The following is a 17,277-nucleotide window of genomic DNA, read 5'->3' on the forward strand; positions in this document are numbered from 1 at the left end:
AGACTCCGGTGCTATTTTGGAAAGACTAATTGGCAACCATGAGTAGAATGGTGACAACAAGGAATGACTTTTAGTAATTGGGAAGGTGGGAAAGACCAATACAAAGGCACACAATAGTTTGGCAGCCTTGAGTAATAGTCCAGCAAGGGAGAGCCTATCACATCGCTATGGACATATATGTGATAAGACACCCCCATGGTCGTGAGAGAGCGTGGGAAGATGAACGACCAACAAGAGGATCAGCGGAAACAACTTCGACGGAAACACGGACTACAAGACAGGAAATGGATACGTCTAGAGTTTGCAGTTGTGGAAATATACGCAAGAATGGTAAAGGACTTGAAGATTCATCGCACATAGATGGGCTGATCAGTTCTACCAATTCTTGAACGACGCAAATGGCAACATGGTGAGACAGAGGAGAAGATGAGCCAGGAAACACATCACACAGCTCAACACCTCCACTGACAAGAAGATATCTCGGACGAAGGCGAAACCCATGATCAATCAAGCATGAACATTAACATTCAACAAGGAGAGGAACACCAGAGTTAAGCAGTAGACCCATCATAAATTTTAAGTATTGAAGAGTATAAAATCATGGGCGAATCCAGAAATTTATTATTTAAAAAAGAACAACAAAGGAACATGTGTTTCAATGACTAGAACGACAATTATTAGACAAATTGCTTTGGACGAGTTTAATGCACATAGTTCGATGTTCACGAAAATTAAATATAAGATTATCTGTCAAATTAAGTAGATGAAAGGCGTCGAAGGAGTAGCATTCGCATAGTTTGAAGTTCAGGAAAGTTAAAAATTCCTTAATCTGTCAACTGTGGTAATCGTAGGGCATGGGGCAATATAATTTCACGTAGATTGGTATTTACAAATATTTAAAATTCTATTTATCCGTCAGATATATAGTAGAGAAAGGACATCGGAGTTAAATTCACATAGTTTCTTGGTTACTGTCAGAGACCATGAGTGAAGGAAATGGAGGAACGACTTTTAAATGTAAGAGACCCTTTCACGTTAAGTCAATCAACATGCGTGATAATTACTTCCGCAAGGTAAGGTGCGGGAGTGTATATAAAGTATGCCCATCTTCTATCATATAGTTTACACAAAAGGGTCTCTTGTTGATTAGATGCTGTGCTTTGCATTAAAAGAAAGTTTGATGAAACACATACTGGTTTCCTCGTCGGTTCATTATTTACATTTAACCTGGAGGCAGTTTTATATACATATGGATAGATCAGATTCTAAATATAAAAGTTGCAGTACAGGAAGGAAGTCAGTTCTCATAGGAAACAGCTTTCAAGTCACATATTAAATTGGATTCGAATTTTCAGTCGGTTATTTAGTATTAATTCTGCCATTTTAAATTGGTACTTGACAAGTGGTGTTATTTAGCAATATCTCTCTTTACGATTTTAATTGCATGCTTCTTGATGCAACGATTTTTTTTTCATGAATCACTCTTGTTAGCGGAATGGACAATATACCGACAGCTTGTGAAAGTGAAAACTTATGAGAAGGAGCTTCTACTATATACAAAGTAATTACAATAATATATAACATGGACAAGTTTGATAATATGCTGCAAAAATATGCGAAAATGTTGTCACGTGCAGTCTGCATTAACTGTCTTGAAATTAACATGTGCCTTTCAGCGAGAGGCTCTAGAGAGCCTTAATCGCCCAAAAGTAGTTTTTAAACTTTCTAAAGCTGGACTCATGACCCTGCTGTTCTATTTTCACCGGAATTTAACGATTCAATGTTTAGGGAGAAGCCGTTTGACTAAACGAATGAGCAAGTCGTTTAAAACAATTTAAACAAGGTAGGTGTCAATAAAGTCGTAGAAAATAAATTTTAACAGTATCTTAATTATGTGACGCAGAGTTCTTTTGCTTATTTATATAGTAGTTCGAGAGTTTCAAAATTGGAAATGTAAAATTCGGTAAAAAAAAAAAATATCCACTTCAGGACTCGTAACTCCAACATCTGTCAATGGACATTTCTGAAAATTTCAGCATAGGTCCATCTTATCATATTAAACAATTTTACTCCCTGCCAGATTTTAGCTCAACCCAAATGTTTTCAAGTTATTTGTCAAATTCTGCAATTTGACCCATTTGGGCTATTTTTAATAACGGCCGCCATGATTTTGCAAGATAAAAAATATCTACACACGAAGTTTTAAACATACACCAATGAACAGTTATGCAAAGTTTGGTTACAATCTGTTCAGTAGTTTCAGAGGAAAAGCTGCCTGAAACGATCTGATACATCAAATGACAAATGTTTTCTTTCAAACTGCACTTATTTGTCATTTTAAAAAATCACTGTTGTTCATGCCCAAAGTATGGAATCATGGATATTAGTTATATAGATGATATGAAATATTATTAACTGTTCAATAGGATTGCAGTTATTGGTTTTATGTAATATTTTCAGGTTTCACATGATATATGTTAACACTCAAAGATAAGGACGAGTGCCAGGAAATAATTGTATTAAACATGAATATACAAGTACCAGTTTGAATTTAGGAAACAGGCGGAAATAAAATCAAGCGAAAAAGGCTTTGATTAAAAAATTAAAAAGTTTCTAAATGTAGTCAGGAAACATTTTGATACAGCTGAAATCTAATCATTAGAATATAATATCCGATGTTTCGAATCACAATACTGTTTTGTTCACATTTCAAAATCATAGTTAATGTACTTAATGTTCATTCCAGGAAAAAAAGTCCAATGACCAGTAATCTGTACAAAGCCCATCTTCTGCTCTTAGCGATCGTTTTGTCAGCAGAATTTGATTGTAAAAAACCTTGCTACTGTAACCCAGTTAAAAAGGTAGCTGTCTGTAATTCAAGGAAACTACGCTCAATTCCAAGACTCCCGTCATATATTAAATACGTAAAGTTGATTGAAAATAATTTCACAATAATCAATAGAAAATTCTTTGAAAATTTGACAACTTACAATCAGATCTGCACACTTAACATGACAAATAACTGGATACATCACATCAGCAAGGATGCGTTCGAGGATTTCCATAGCTTAAAAACACTGGAAATATCAACAGAACACAGTCTAGGAATAGAAGAACTTATAAGTTCCCTCGGGAGCCTCAGAGGATCTGTACTTCAAAATATTAGTTTAAATGGATATGAATGGGATAGACTTCCTCTACATATGTTTTCAACGCTACAAGGCCACAATATTTTCCATGTATCGATGGTCTCAAATGGTCTTAAAGAAATAGATGGGACTGTATTCCAACCATTGAAAAATCTTAAGGTTTTAGATCTTACATCCAATCAGCTCACATATATGACCTTGAACGGGCTAAGCAACTTGAATATTTTGATTTTAACAGATAACGACCTTCAGCAAGTTCCAGTGACTTGTGATTCCGAGGGATCAAGCCTAGTCCCTAAGCTTAGCTACTTTTTTCTGGATAGAAATTCAATTACAAAAATGCATCAAACGTCATTTCGCTGTCTAGAAAATGTGATATACTTGAATTTAAACTACAATAATTTTCGATGTTTGGAAAACAATACGTTCGCCTCTATGAAAAAACTTACAAAATTGCATCTGTCAAATTTGGCAAGGCTAACATTCATAGAGGAAACAGCTCTTAATTTATCATCATTGAAATTATTGTTCTTTCAGAATAACCGATTTCACTTTGAAAAAGTTGCCAATTATAAACCTAAGTCGTTGTTTCGTTATTGTCAAAAGTTAAAAACCCTAGATTTGTCAAACAATTTTCTTTCAACACGATCACAAGCATTCAAAGATATATTTCAGCCACTAGCCTATTTAGAAAAATTAACTTTGCCAAATACCAGACTTAGATTTTTCCCATTCTTTATACTGAAGACTGTAAGAACCTTGAAATCCCTTAATTTGCAAGGTAATTTCATCAGTGGATGGAATGAGAGCAGAAGCACGTTCGATGAAACATCTTCGTTAAAATTACTAAATTTCCAAGCCAACAACATTCGATTGGTTAACAAAACAACATTTCCTACTTCATTCCTCTCCAAGTTGAAATCATTAGATCTTGCAGACAATCAATTCTCATGTACTTGTGAACTGAAATGGTTCCGTGATTGGATAAGAGAAAACATAGAATCTAATAATCCAAACAAATTCCATCTAAAACTAAAGGGCTACCCTAGTCATTACATTTGTAAGTTTCCGGGAAAACTAAGTGGGGTGTTACTTAAAGATTACAACCCAACCGATGAAACGTGTAGAGAAAAGCATCATGGGAACGCGGTAGCACCAATAGTCGCAACGGTTGTGTCGTTAGTTGTTGTGTCAACCATTGTTGTTTTTGTCTTGTACAGTTGTCAAACAAATATTCGCAACTACATATACCTTGTGAAATTCAATAGGAAAAAAAGATCAGGGTATATCCAACTCGACTCATATGATTACGTGTATGAAGCATTTGTTGTGTATGCAAACAATGACAGAGCCTGGGTACACGAGACCCTTCTTAACAAACTGGAATACGAAGAAAAATTAAAAGTATGCATTCATCATAGAGATTTCGATCTTGGTGCTCCAGTGACGGCAAATATAGGAAAGTATATGTCGCTATGTCGAAAGATCATTGTTGTCATGACAAACTCTTTCGCTGAAAGTGAATGGTGTCAATGGGAAGTTGACCTTGTCCAAGAACGAAGGCGACAGCAAGGAAAGGCTGTCTCAATTTTGATCATCCTGGAGGACATTGACTCTAATCATATGACAGATTCATTGAAAACTTTATTAAACAGTACGCATTGTGTACAATACTGCAGAGGAATTGGTGAAAAAATTTTTTGGGAAGCGCTTGTGAAATGGGTGAGGGAACCCATTGGACAACCACCAGCAGCAGTATTATAATTATATTTTCCAACTTTGTGTTCGTGAGTATTGTTTTAATTTAACAGTATACTTTCGATTTCAGTTCTTACCGCTTGGTAGTATTTTATGTAAATTAGATAGTTAGTAAAAACCTTTGAAATTTAATGTAGTAAGGAGTGAATGTAAAGTGTGTTGATTTCACAGATAAAGGGGTAAAATGGAACAACTTCAAAAAAGGTAAGAACGAGGAAAACAACATTGCACATTGGATGTATAGATTTGAATATGTTGTTTTTCAAGTTATTTGTGTTACAATTATTTTTCGCAATTTGGAATTTGGTGTTTCAAAAAGGATTTTAAGTAATTTTTTTTGAAAGATTGACAAATATCTAAGTCAATATTAATTTCTGAAAACTTGATCATTGCTGTTCAAGTGTTGATTATAACCGGATGTCATATTTTCTTGTACATTTATTAAGTCGCAATATATTTTTTACAGGATCACGAGAAAAATGATAGCTTGCGTATTAATTTCTTGGTGCATTACTTCCCTTGCAAACCAAGCTGTTTAGAATGTCAAAAGCCTTGTTTATGTAACTCGGTGAAAACAATTGCGGTGTGTACTGGTACAAAGGGCGCTAAATACATTCCCCGACTTCCGGTTTTATCTTGACGGCTTACATTACATTCTCGAAACAGTTTTGTTAGTATGACAAAAGATCTGTTTGTCAATATTTCTAAATACAATGCAGTAAAGAACCTAATATTTGTGGAAAGCAATATGCATTTCGTTAGCGATGATGCATTTTCGGATTTCCTCTACTTAGCATCGTTTGAATGTTCTACAGTAGTCGTTTGGGAATATGAATACAAATAGAATAAAATATGTACATTTCTCTTATAATCTGTGGAAACGTCTTCCAAATGACTTTCTCCAGTCGTTTAGCGACATCAAGCATCCTTTGAATGTCTATATAACAACTAACAAATTACTTAGTGTGAACAGTGAAGTATTCCCAGTATTGAAGAGTTAAAGAAGACTCAACTTAGGCTCAAGCCTAACAATTTATCGCTTGTTCCTAGTCTAAAGGTATTGAATCTTGGTGATAACCTATTATCAGAAATGAACGAAACTTTTTTTCGACTGTGTAGGAAACATTGATGTGCTAAATCTTGATGGAAACAGTTTCCGAAGTCCGAAGTAATACACCTAAAAAGCTGAAGAAGTTGAGATCTTTACGATTATCCGGTACCATCAAACTAAAAGTGAAAAAGATAATGCTTTCAACACGGCTTCTTTAAAGTATTTAAACTTTTCGCACAACAGCTTTCAATTGAAGGAGAGCAACGACCATTTTAACCATAAAGAGCTGTTTTCTAGTTCTCCCAAGCTTGAATACCTAGACATTTCACATAATATCTTACCAACGAAAAACCAGTACACACGTGTTTCTAAAAAATGGAAACACTTAAAGCTGCTTCTTCGTTAATTTGTTCACTTCCATTTCACACTTTTAGTTTCATGAAATATCTGGAAGTTTTGGATCCTTAAGGAAATCTTATACAAGGGTGGATAAATGGAACTATATATATATATTTTTTTTTATTTTTGATATATTTTTTTTTCAGATGAATTCTTCTTAAAACAGTTGAACCTGCGATCAGACTTGATAACTTTGCAGATGGCGAGTTGTGTCAGTGAGAGGTAGACTTGGTCGATGAAAGGAGAGAGGGGAAGGACGTCTCCCTACTTATGCTACGAACTATAGATTCAAAACACGTAACGAGTAGACTGAAAACCTTGCTAGAAAGTACACCGTATATAACATATTGTAAGGGAGTAGGCATGACAACTTTGTTGTATCAAAAATACGGGTTCATTAATCGATATAAACATTATTGAGTATTTGTTTTGACATAAATGTTGCATACATTCATTTCCGGTATGAAAATAAACAAAAGTATATAATAACAACTACAATACAATACAATACAATTAATTTCATTCAAAAAACAGTTTTGAAAAAGTTTTAAATAAGAGAGACACATTACAAAGACGACATTTGATGTCTAAATTTCACAAGTTAAATAAAAAGTTAAAAAATAAATGACAAATATATCTAAAAGACAGACAGTAGCCCTACCGATGTTTGAGATTTCGTAAATAAACGTAAGACAAGGGATATATCCGTTTACGCCAATTAACATCACAACTTATTTGTGCCACCCACTTTTACAAAAAACGTAAACTCATTTTCATCAATGATATTTGTATCCAAGTGCACCACTTAAGGGAAAAGGAAAATTATTATGACCCCATCCTCCTCTATCCGGGCTGGGAACAGAGTGGAGTAAATCATATCTAAATAATTTGATATAGCTGCAGGTTAATCATCGTTACATCTTACTTAAAAGCCATGAGTGAAATTGTACACGGACAACAACAACAAAAAATACAGTCAAACTTCCTTTATTTTTCAAATAAAGGAATGGAACTATTAACTCATCATGAAAACATTTTCTCAGCGACTTACTTCACTGTTAAAATTGTTAAAATTCGCATAAGAACAGTTCTCTCTACGAGTTATGTTTGTTCCGGACTTAAACGGTTTTAAAATGGTATGCATAATACCTGTACAGGTAGACTGGTGCAAATGAATCCCCAGTTTTGGTCCAAGTCAAACAATTAGAAAAAAATGTTTGTGGCGCAAATGATTCCTCCAAGAATATGTAATTGGCGCAAAATGATGCTTCCCAAAGACAGACATCGTTAGTTTGAAAGTAAGACAGACCAAGCATATGCATTGATAACCGAAGGAAAATCAGGGGCGAACCCATATATTTTTTTTAAATAATTGCCCGACCAAGAAATATATAAAATGAAGGTGGGATCCAGGCTATCAGTTGCTCATTTTTTGTAAAATTTGGCACAAAAATTTCTCGGACATCGACATAATTCCATTTACATAGATCGATGTTCAAAAAATATAATGCATCAAATACAACAGACGAGGGGCACAGAACGAGTTGCATTCACATAGTTGTGTGTTCACGGAAGACAAAATTCCACAATGCGTCAAATACTAGTATAGAAGACGAAGGCCGTCGAATGATTTGCATTTATATAGATCGATTTTCACGAAAGACAAAATTCCAAAATCCGTCAAATATAATAGACAAAATCAGACGTGTTGCATTCACATATTACATATAACATAGAAAAAATTCGGTTGGAAGACACCTGGAGACTCCGGTGCTATTTTGGAAAGACTAATTGGCAACCATGAATAGAATGGTGACAACAAGGAATGACTTTTAGTAATTGGGAAGGTGGGAAAGACCGATACAAAGGCATACAATAGTTTGGCAGCCTTGAGTAATAGTCCAGCAAGGGAGAGCCTATCACATCGCTATGGACATATATGTGATAAGACACCCCCATGGTCGTGAGAGAGCGTGGGAAGATGAACGACCAACAAGAGGATCAGCGGAAACAACTTCGACGGAAACACGGACTACAAGACAGGAAATGGATACGTCTAGAGTTTGCAGTTGTGGAAATATACGCAAGAATGGTAAAAGACTTGAAGATTCATCGCACATAGATGGGCTGACCAATTCTACCAATTCTTGAACGACGCAAATGGCAACATGGTGAGACAGAGGAGAAGATGAGCCAGGAAACACATCACACAGCTCAACACCTCCACTGACAAGAAGATATCTCGGACGAAGGCGAAACCCATGATCAATCAAGCATGAACATTAACATTCAACAAGGAGAGGAACACCAGAGTTAAGCAGTAGACCCATCATAAATTTTAAGTATTGAAGAGTATAAAATCATGGGCGAATCCAGAAATTTATTATTTAAAAAAGAACAACAAAGGAACATGTGTTTCAATGACTAGAACGACAATTATTAGACAAATTGCTTTGGACGAGTTTAATGCACATAGTTCGATGTTCACGAAAATTAAATATAAGATTATCTGTCAAATTAAGTAGATGAAAGGCGTCGAAGGAGTAGCATTCGCACAGTTTGAAGTTCAGGAAAGTTAAAAATTCCTTAATCTGTCAACTGTGGTAATCGTAGGGCATGGGGCAATATAATTTCACGTAGATTGGTATTTACAAATATTTAAAATTCTATTTATCCGTCAGATATATAGTAGAGAAAGGACATCGGAGTTAAATTCACATAGTTTCTTGGTTACTGTCAGAGACCATGAGTGAAGGAAATGGAGGAACGACTTTTAAATGTAAGAGACCCTTTCACGTTAAGTCAATCAACATGCGTGATAATTACTTCCGCAAGGTAAGGTGCGGGAGTGTATATAAAGTATGCCCATCTTCTATCATATAGTTTACACAAATGGGTCTCTTGTTGATTAGATGCTGTGCTTTGCATTAAAAGAAAGTTTGATGAAACACATACTGTTTTCCTCGTCGGTTCATTATTTACATTTAACCTGGAGGCAGTTTTATATACATATGGATAGATCAGATTCTAAATATAAAAGTTGCAGTACAGGAAGGAAGTCAGTTCTCATAGAAAACAGCTTTCAAGTCACAGATTAAGTTGCATTCGAATTTTTCAGTCGGTTGTTGGCAAATCTGAAAGGTATGATCTATAATCTGTTATATAAGATACTTACAACACAGGGGCCTGATCCTGAGATTTTGTAAAATGGTAGTTTCAAAGGGAATCCGGTAAAAAATATTGGGTTACTGGCTATTTGTGTGTTGATTATCGCTCAAATTTTGACGAAAATAAACAAATATATCCAACAGAAGAGGGTACCAACCAGGGACATCCCTGGATCCGCCAATGATTTGCACTTTTATTTTCACATTATTTGTTGTTTAAAGACTCATTTATAAGACTCGATTATACCTGCCAACCGTATTATGTACAACACTGGGCTGATGGTGAGTCTAATTCTTCAAGTCCCCACAGAATCTATATAAAATTATATTTTAAAAAAGAAGTATTATGAAACTGTCATAGCATCAATATATTGATGAAATATTTATCAACAGAGATATTAAACAAAAGATTGTAAATAACTTGTCTAAAGATTTATTAAGACAACTTTTAAGTGAAAGTTGAACTCAGTTTAAACAAATTACGTAATTTCGTAAAAAGAAAATTACTTTTATAGATAATTGTGTCTCAATAATTTTCGTTTTATTTAATCATTTGGCAATGAAAACTTAAAACCCTAATTGGTACTTGACAAGTGGTGTTATTTAGCAATATCTCTCTTTACGATTTTAATTGCATGCTTCTTGATGCAACGATTTTTTTTTCATGAATCACTCTTGTTAGCGGAATGGACAATATACCGAAAGCTTGTGAAAACTTATGAGACGGAGCTTCTACCATGTAAACAGTAATTACAATAATATATAACATGGACAAGTATGATAATATGCTGCAAAAATATGCGAAAATGTTGTCACGTGCAGTCTGCATTTACTGTCTTGAAATTAACATGTGCTTTTCAGCGAGATGCTCTAGACCCTACTGTTCTATTATCACTAGAATCATTTAATTAGTAGAGAGCATCTCAGTTATCCACTCGGTTTCCATATTATAAAATAAATCTCTCATAGTCATTCCATGCTCTTCATGGGCAATAACTCCAGCATCGATCAACAGATCATTATGAAAATTTCAGCAACAAATTTAACCCCGTGAAAATTTGGCTTAACCCATTGTTTTCAAGATATTTCCATAAATCCTCAATTTTTGAAGTAAGGGTATACATGTTTTTCGACTGATCCAAAATCTCCATACAGAAATTGCTAAGGATATCCTATTAATATCCTATCCTATGCTTGTCATGTTTGGTTTTCAATCCATCTATACTCGACGTCACACACAGCCCATGTTTGAATTGAAGCTCTACTTTTTAAACTGTCGGGACTTACCGCCAGAGTTGTCTCTCTTTTATTTAATCTGAGGATAGTTCGCATATATACATGACGTGTTATTACCAACAAGTCGTTTATTGGATTAAATTGTGCGTAACAAATCCTTACGGGAAAATCCTATATTAACATGCCATGCTAGTTTCTGTGAGACGATTTGTTTACAAACGAAGTTCTTAAGTTCCCCTCGAACTCCGGTGACAATCGTCTGCTTGATCAAATTCTCGGTATTGTACGTTGTTTGCGTAGAAGAAATCCGAGATATCCGAACGAATGCATTCTGGGTTCTTCGGTTTTTGGACAAACCATTTAAACGTAAACGACTTCTCCTAGCAACCCGATCACTGTAAGCATGGCCGACTTTTGACAATGTAAATATTGGGACGGAGAATTAAGATCTCACCGGAATTTAACGATTCAATGTTTAGGGAGAAGCCGTTTGACTAAACGAATGAGCAAGTCAACAACGGTGGGTGTCAATAAAGTCGTAGAAAATAAATTTTAACAGTATCTTAATTATGTGACGCCGAGTTCTTTTGTTTATTTATATAGTAGTTCGGGAGATTTTCAAAATTGGAAAAGTAAAATTCGGTAAAAAAAAATATCAACTTCAGGACCCGTAACTCCAACATCTGCCAATGGATCTTTCTGAAAATTTCAGCATAGGTCCATCTTATCATATTAAACAATTTTACTCCCTGCCAGATTTTAGCTCAACCCAACTGTTTTCAATTTAATTGTCAAATTCTGCAATTTGACCCATTTGGTCTAATTTTAATAACGGCCGCCATGTTTATGCAAGATAAAAAATATCTACACACGAAGTTTTAAACATATACCAATGAACAGTTATGCAAAGTTTGGTTACAATCTGTCCAGTAGTTTCAGAGGAAAAGCTGCCTGAAACGATCTGATACATCAAATGACAAATGTTTTCTTTCAAACTGCACTTATTTGTCATTTTAAAAAATCACTGTTGTTCATGCCCAAAGTATAGAGTATATATGGATATTAGTTATATAGATGATATGAAATATTATCAACTGTTCAATAGGATTGCGGTTATGGGTTTTGTTATGTAATATTCTCAGGTTTCACATGATATTTGTTAACACTCAAAGATAAGGAAGAGTGCCAGGAAATAATTGTATTAAACATGGATATACAAGTACCAGTTTGCAATCAGGAAACAGGCGAAATAAAATCAAGCGAAAAAGGCTTAGATTAAAAAGCTAAAAAGTTTCTAAATGTAGTCCGGAAACATTTTGCTGCAGCAGAAATCTAATCATTAGAATATAACATCCGATGTTTCGAATAACAATACTGTTTTGTTCACATTTCAAAAACATAGTTAATGTACTTAATGTTCATTCCAGGAAAAAAAGTCCAATGACCAGTAATCTGTATAAAGCCCATCTTCTGCTCTTAGCGATCGTTTTGTTAGCAGAAAATGATTGTAAAAAGCCTTGCTACTGTAACCCAATTAAAAAGTAGCTGTCTGTAATTCAAGACAACTACGCTCAATTCCAAGAATCCCGTCATACGTTGAATGTATTAAGTTGATTGAAAATAATTACACAACCATTGATAGAAAATTCTTTAAAAATTTGACAACCTACAATCAGACCCGCACACTTAACATGACCAATAACTGGATACATCACATCAGCAAGGATGCGTTCGAGGATTTCCATAGCTTAAAAATACTGGAAATATCAACAGAACACAGTCTACGTATAGAAGAACTTATAAGTTCCATCGGGAGCCTCAGAGGATCTGTAATTCAAAATATTAGTTTAAATGGATATGAATGGGATAGACTTCCTCTACGCATATTTTCAGCGCTACAAGACCACAACATTTCTTATGTATCGCTGGTCTCAGATGGACTTAAAGAGGTAGATGGAACTGTATTCCAACCATTAAAAAATCTTAAGGTTTTAGACCTTACATCCAATAAGCTTACAAATATGACCTTGAATGGGTTAAGCAACTTGAATATCTTGATTTTAACTGAAGTTCCATCAACTTGTGACTACGAGGGATCAAGTCTAGTTCCTTAGCTAAGCTACTTTTATCTGGATAGAAATTCAATACAAAAATGAATTACATGTCATTTCATTGTTTAGAAAATGTGATATACTTGAGTTTAAACTACAATAATTTTCGATATTTGGAAAACAATACGTTCACTCCTATGAACCTACTTAAAAAATTGCATCTGTCAAATTTGGCATGGCTAACATTCATAGAGGAAACGGTTCTTAATTCATCGTCTTTAGAATGGTTGTACTTTCAGAATAATCGATTTCAATTTGAAAAGGATGGAAAATTAAAACGTAGGCCGTGGTTTTATTATAGCATGAACTTAAAAACCCTGGACTTGTCAAACAATTTTCTGAATACCGACATAGAATACCAAGGCAAATTATTAAAGCAACTGGTTCACCGATTGGTCAATTTAGAAAAATTAACATTGCAAAATACATAGATCTTTCCCTTTCTGTATATAGAAGACTTTTAAAAAGTTGAAATTCCTTAATTTGCAAAGGAATTTCATCAGTGGATGGAACGAGAGCAGAGTACATTCGGTGAAACATCTTCGTTAGAACTACTAAATCTCCAAGCCAACAACTTTCGATTGGTTAACAAGACAACATTTCCTACTTCATTCCTCTCCAAGTTGAAATCATTAGATCTTGCAGACAATCAATTCTCATGTACTTGTGAACTGAAATGGCTCCGTGATTGGATAAGACAAAACACAGAATCTAACAATCCAAAAAAACATCTTAAACTAAAAGGCTACCCTAGCCATTACACTTGTAAGTTTCCGGGAAAACTAAGTGGGGTGTTACTAAAAGATTACAACCCAACTGATGAAACGTGTAGAGAAAAGCATCATGGGAAAGTGGTAGCACAAATAGTCGCAACAGTTGTGTCGTTAGTTGTTGTGTCAACCATTGTTGTTTTTGTCTTGTACAGTTGTCAAACAAATATTCGCAACTACATCTATCTTGTGAAATTCAATAGGAAAAAAAGATCTGGGTATATCCAACGTGACTCGGTTGACTACGTATAAGAAGCATTCGTTGTGTATGCAAACAATGACAGAGCCTGGGTACACGAGACCCTTCTTATCAAACTGGAATACGAAGAAAAACTAAAATATGCATTCATCATAGAGATTTCGATCTTGGTGCTCCAGTGACGGCAAATATAGGAAAGTATATGTCGCTATGTCGAAAGATCATTGTTGTCATGACAAATTCTTTCGCCGAGAGTCAATGGTGTCAATGGGAAGTTGACCTTGTTCAAGAACGTAGGCTGCAACAAGGAAGGGATGTCTCAATTTTGATCATGCTGGAGGACATTGACTCTAATCATATGACAGATTCATTGAAAACTTTATTAGACAGTACACATCGTGTACAACACTGCAGAGGTATTGGTGAAACACTTTTCTGGAATGCGCTTGTGAAATGGGTAAGGGAACCAATTGGACAGCCAACAGCAGCAGTGTTATAATTATGTTCGTGGGGATTGCTTTAGTTGAACAGTATATTTTCTTACATGTTCCTTTTTTTTCATTATGAAATTTTCTGAAGTAACGTAATTCACTTTGACATGGATATTTAAACATGGTTTATCATGTGTTATTAATATTTCGTATGAGTCCAGGAAGTTTTAAACCGAAATTATTGACATGTTGGCAGTATTTTATGTAAATTGTATGGTTTAGGGAAAACCGCTGAAATTTAATGTAATAACAAGTGATTATAAAATGTGTTTGTGGCTTTCACAGATAAAGGGATAAAAAAGACGATTTCAAAAAAGGTAAGAATGACAAAATGTTTTGAATATGAATTGCATTACATATTAGGTGTATAGATTTAAATATGTTGTTTTTCAAGTTATATGCATTATAATTATTTCTGGCATTTTGGAATTTGGTTCTATTAAATATAGTTTTCAAAATTTGACAAATATCTTCGTAAGTCAATATTAATTTCTGGAAACTTGATCATTGCTGTTCAAGTGTTGATTAAAACTCGGATGTCATTTATTTTTGTACATTTATCCAGCCTCAATATCTATTGTTTTTACAGCATCATGAGAAAAGAAATCTTAGCATGCGTATTAATTTCTTGGTGTATTACTGTCCTTGCATACCAAAATGTTATAGAGTGTAAAAAGCCTTGTACGTGCAACTCAGTGAGAAAATCTGCGATGTGTACTGGCACAAAGGGCATAAGATATATTCCTCGACTTCCGGAATTTATCTTGACAGTTTACATCACTCGATACAGTTTTGTAAGTGTGACAAAAGATCTGTTTGTTAATATTACAAAATACAATACAATAAAGAATTTAAAGCTCGTAGACAACAAAATACATTCCATCAGCGTTGGTGCATTTTCGGATTTCCTCTACTTAGAATCGTTTGAATGCTCTAAAGAACCTCTTGTGAATATAACTCAACTACAGCAGTCGTTTGGGAATATGAAAACAGATAGAATGAAATATCTACGTTTTTCTTATAATCAGTGGGAACGTCTCCCAAGTGACTTCTTTCAATCGTTTTGCGACATCAAACATCCTTTGAATGTCTCTATAACAGCTAACAAATTACAAAGATTGAATAGTGAAGTATTTCAAGTATTGAGGAGTATAGGAAGACTGAACTTAGATTCGAACAATATCAAGAACGTAACACTGGACAGTGTACTAAATGTGACAGAAATAAGTCTTAATGATAACAGAATAAATGATATCCCCTATTGGTGCAATAACAACGAGTCACTAGTTCCAAATCTAAAAGTATTGAATCTTGGTGATAACATATTATCAGAAATGAACGAAACTTCTTTCGACTGTGTTCAAAACATCGAGGTGCTAAACCTCGATCGAAACAGTTTCAGGATTCTTGAAAGTAATACATTTAGAAAGCTGAAGAAGTTAAAAATTTTACGATTATCCGGTAATAATAGATTAAAAGTGATAAAAGATTTTGCTTTCAATACTACTTCTTTAAAGTTTTTAAACTTTTCGCAGAATAGTTTTCAATTCAAGCAGAGTAACCACCGTTACAGCCCAAAGAAGCTGTTTTCTAGTTGTCCACATCTAGAACACCTAGATATTTCACATAATATCTTACCAACGAAAAACCAGTACACCCTTGTAAGAGCTATGTTTCGACCTCTCAAAAAAATGGTAACACTGAGAGCTACGTCTTCGTTCATTCGTTCACTTCCATATTACACGTTTAGTTCCATGAAAAATCTTGAAGTTTTGGATCTCCAAGGAAATCTCATACAAGGCTGGAGTAATGGAACTATAGTTTTTGGGGCGAATTCTTCTCTAAAACGGTTGAACTTGCGCTCAAACCTAATAAGATTTATAAACGCGACGACTTTCCCACCAAGTTTACTGAAATCTCTGAAAGAGCTTGATTTGTCATTCAATTATTTTTCTTGCACATGTGGTCAAATGTGGTTCCGTGATTGGATACGTAGCAGTGTCGAATCCCAAAATAAGAAAACTAATATTTTGCTTAAAGGATATCCAAATCTCTACAAATGTAAACTGCCGGGTGAACTTCGAGGAATATCTCTGAGAGATTACAACCCAACTATTGAAAACTGCAAAGAAAAAAATCCTTTGATTGTAATGGCCATTGTGTTTTCTTGTTTTGGTGCTTGTGGCATTCTAATTGTGTTTGTTCTATATAAATGTCAAACGAACTTGAAAAATTATGTTTATCTATGTCGATTTTATAAAAATAGAAGATCAGGTTATATTCGTTTAGATAGCGATGAAGACTACGAATACCATGCATTCATCGTTTACTGTGACGCTGATCGGGACTGGGTGCACAATGTATGCGTCAAAAAGTTAGAACAGGAAGAGGAAATGAAAATTTGTATTCACCATCGAGATTTTGATATTGGCGAGCCAGTAACTGGAAACATTGAGAAATATATGAGTAAATGCCGTAAAATAATAGTCGTAATGTCGAACAATTTTGCAAAGAGCGAGTGGTGTCAATGGGAGGTCGACTTGGTGCATGAAAGGAGACGACGACAGGGGAAGAACGTCTCCCTACTTATCATGCTACGAACTATAGATTCAAAACACATGACCAGTAGATTGAAAGCCTTGCTAGAAAGCACACCGTATATAACATATTGTAAAGGAGTAGGTGAAGGTGTATTCTGGAAAGTATTGATAGAAAACTTGCGAAAACCGTTTGGACACCCACCGATTGCAGTTGTATAACATTGGAATCACATTAAAGCAAAAAAAAAAAAAGAAAGCAAGAATTAGAAACATTTTGTTGTCTTCTCCGTGACATGACGTTGCTGTTGTATCAGAGATACGAGTTCATTAAATATATATAAACATTACTGAGTATTTTTGCGCGAAAAAATGGGGTATATTCATGCCCTGTACGTATAAGCTGTTA

General features: G+C 34.7%; 2 protein-coding genes and 1 pseudogene across 3 annotated transcripts; all 3 read left to right on the plus strand.

Moving 5' to 3' along the window:
• Nucleotides 1-1,031: 1,031 nt before the first annotated feature.
• Nucleotides 1,032-6,849, plus strand: LOC148625701 (toll-like receptor 8). The gene is made up of 3 exons (XM_088569400.1): nucleotides 1,032-1,843; nucleotides 2,747-4,936; nucleotides 6,504-6,849. Exon 2 carries the CDS (start codon nucleotides 2,760-2,762, stop codon nucleotides 4,911-4,913), a length of 2,154 nt encoding a protein of 717 aa, XP_088425526.1. The 5' UTR covers nucleotides 1,032-1,843; nucleotides 2,747-2,759; the 3' UTR covers nucleotides 4,914-4,936; nucleotides 6,504-6,849.
• A 2,111-nt stretch (nucleotides 6,850-8,960) lies between these two features.
• LOC148625702 (toll-like receptor 1) lies at nucleotides 8,961-14,339 on the plus strand (annotated as a pseudogene). Its single transcript, XR_015920150.1, has 3 exons — nucleotides 8,961-9,498; nucleotides 12,188-12,871; nucleotides 13,363-14,339. The product of XR_015920150.1 is annotated as a toll-like receptor 1 (transcript).
• Nucleotides 14,251-17,218, plus strand: LOC148625703 (toll-like receptor 6). The gene is made up of 2 exons (XM_088569402.1): nucleotides 14,251-14,648; nucleotides 14,921-17,218. The coding sequence occupies exon 2, from the start codon at nucleotides 14,925-14,927 to the stop codon at nucleotides 17,088-17,090; it is 2,166 nt and encodes a 721-aa protein (XP_088425528.1). The 5' UTR covers nucleotides 14,251-14,648; nucleotides 14,921-14,924; the 3' UTR covers nucleotides 17,091-17,218.
• The last annotated feature ends 59 nt before the right edge of the window (nucleotides 17,219-17,277 follow it).

Source organism: Perna viridis, chromosome 2 (assembly GCF_037379345.1).
Source record: "Perna viridis isolate PV_CMFRI_1.1 ecotype Kerala chromosome 2, ASM3737934v1, whole genome shotgun sequence".
Taxonomy (NCBI): domain Eukaryota; kingdom Metazoa; phylum Mollusca; class Bivalvia; order Mytilida; family Mytilidae; genus Perna; species Perna viridis.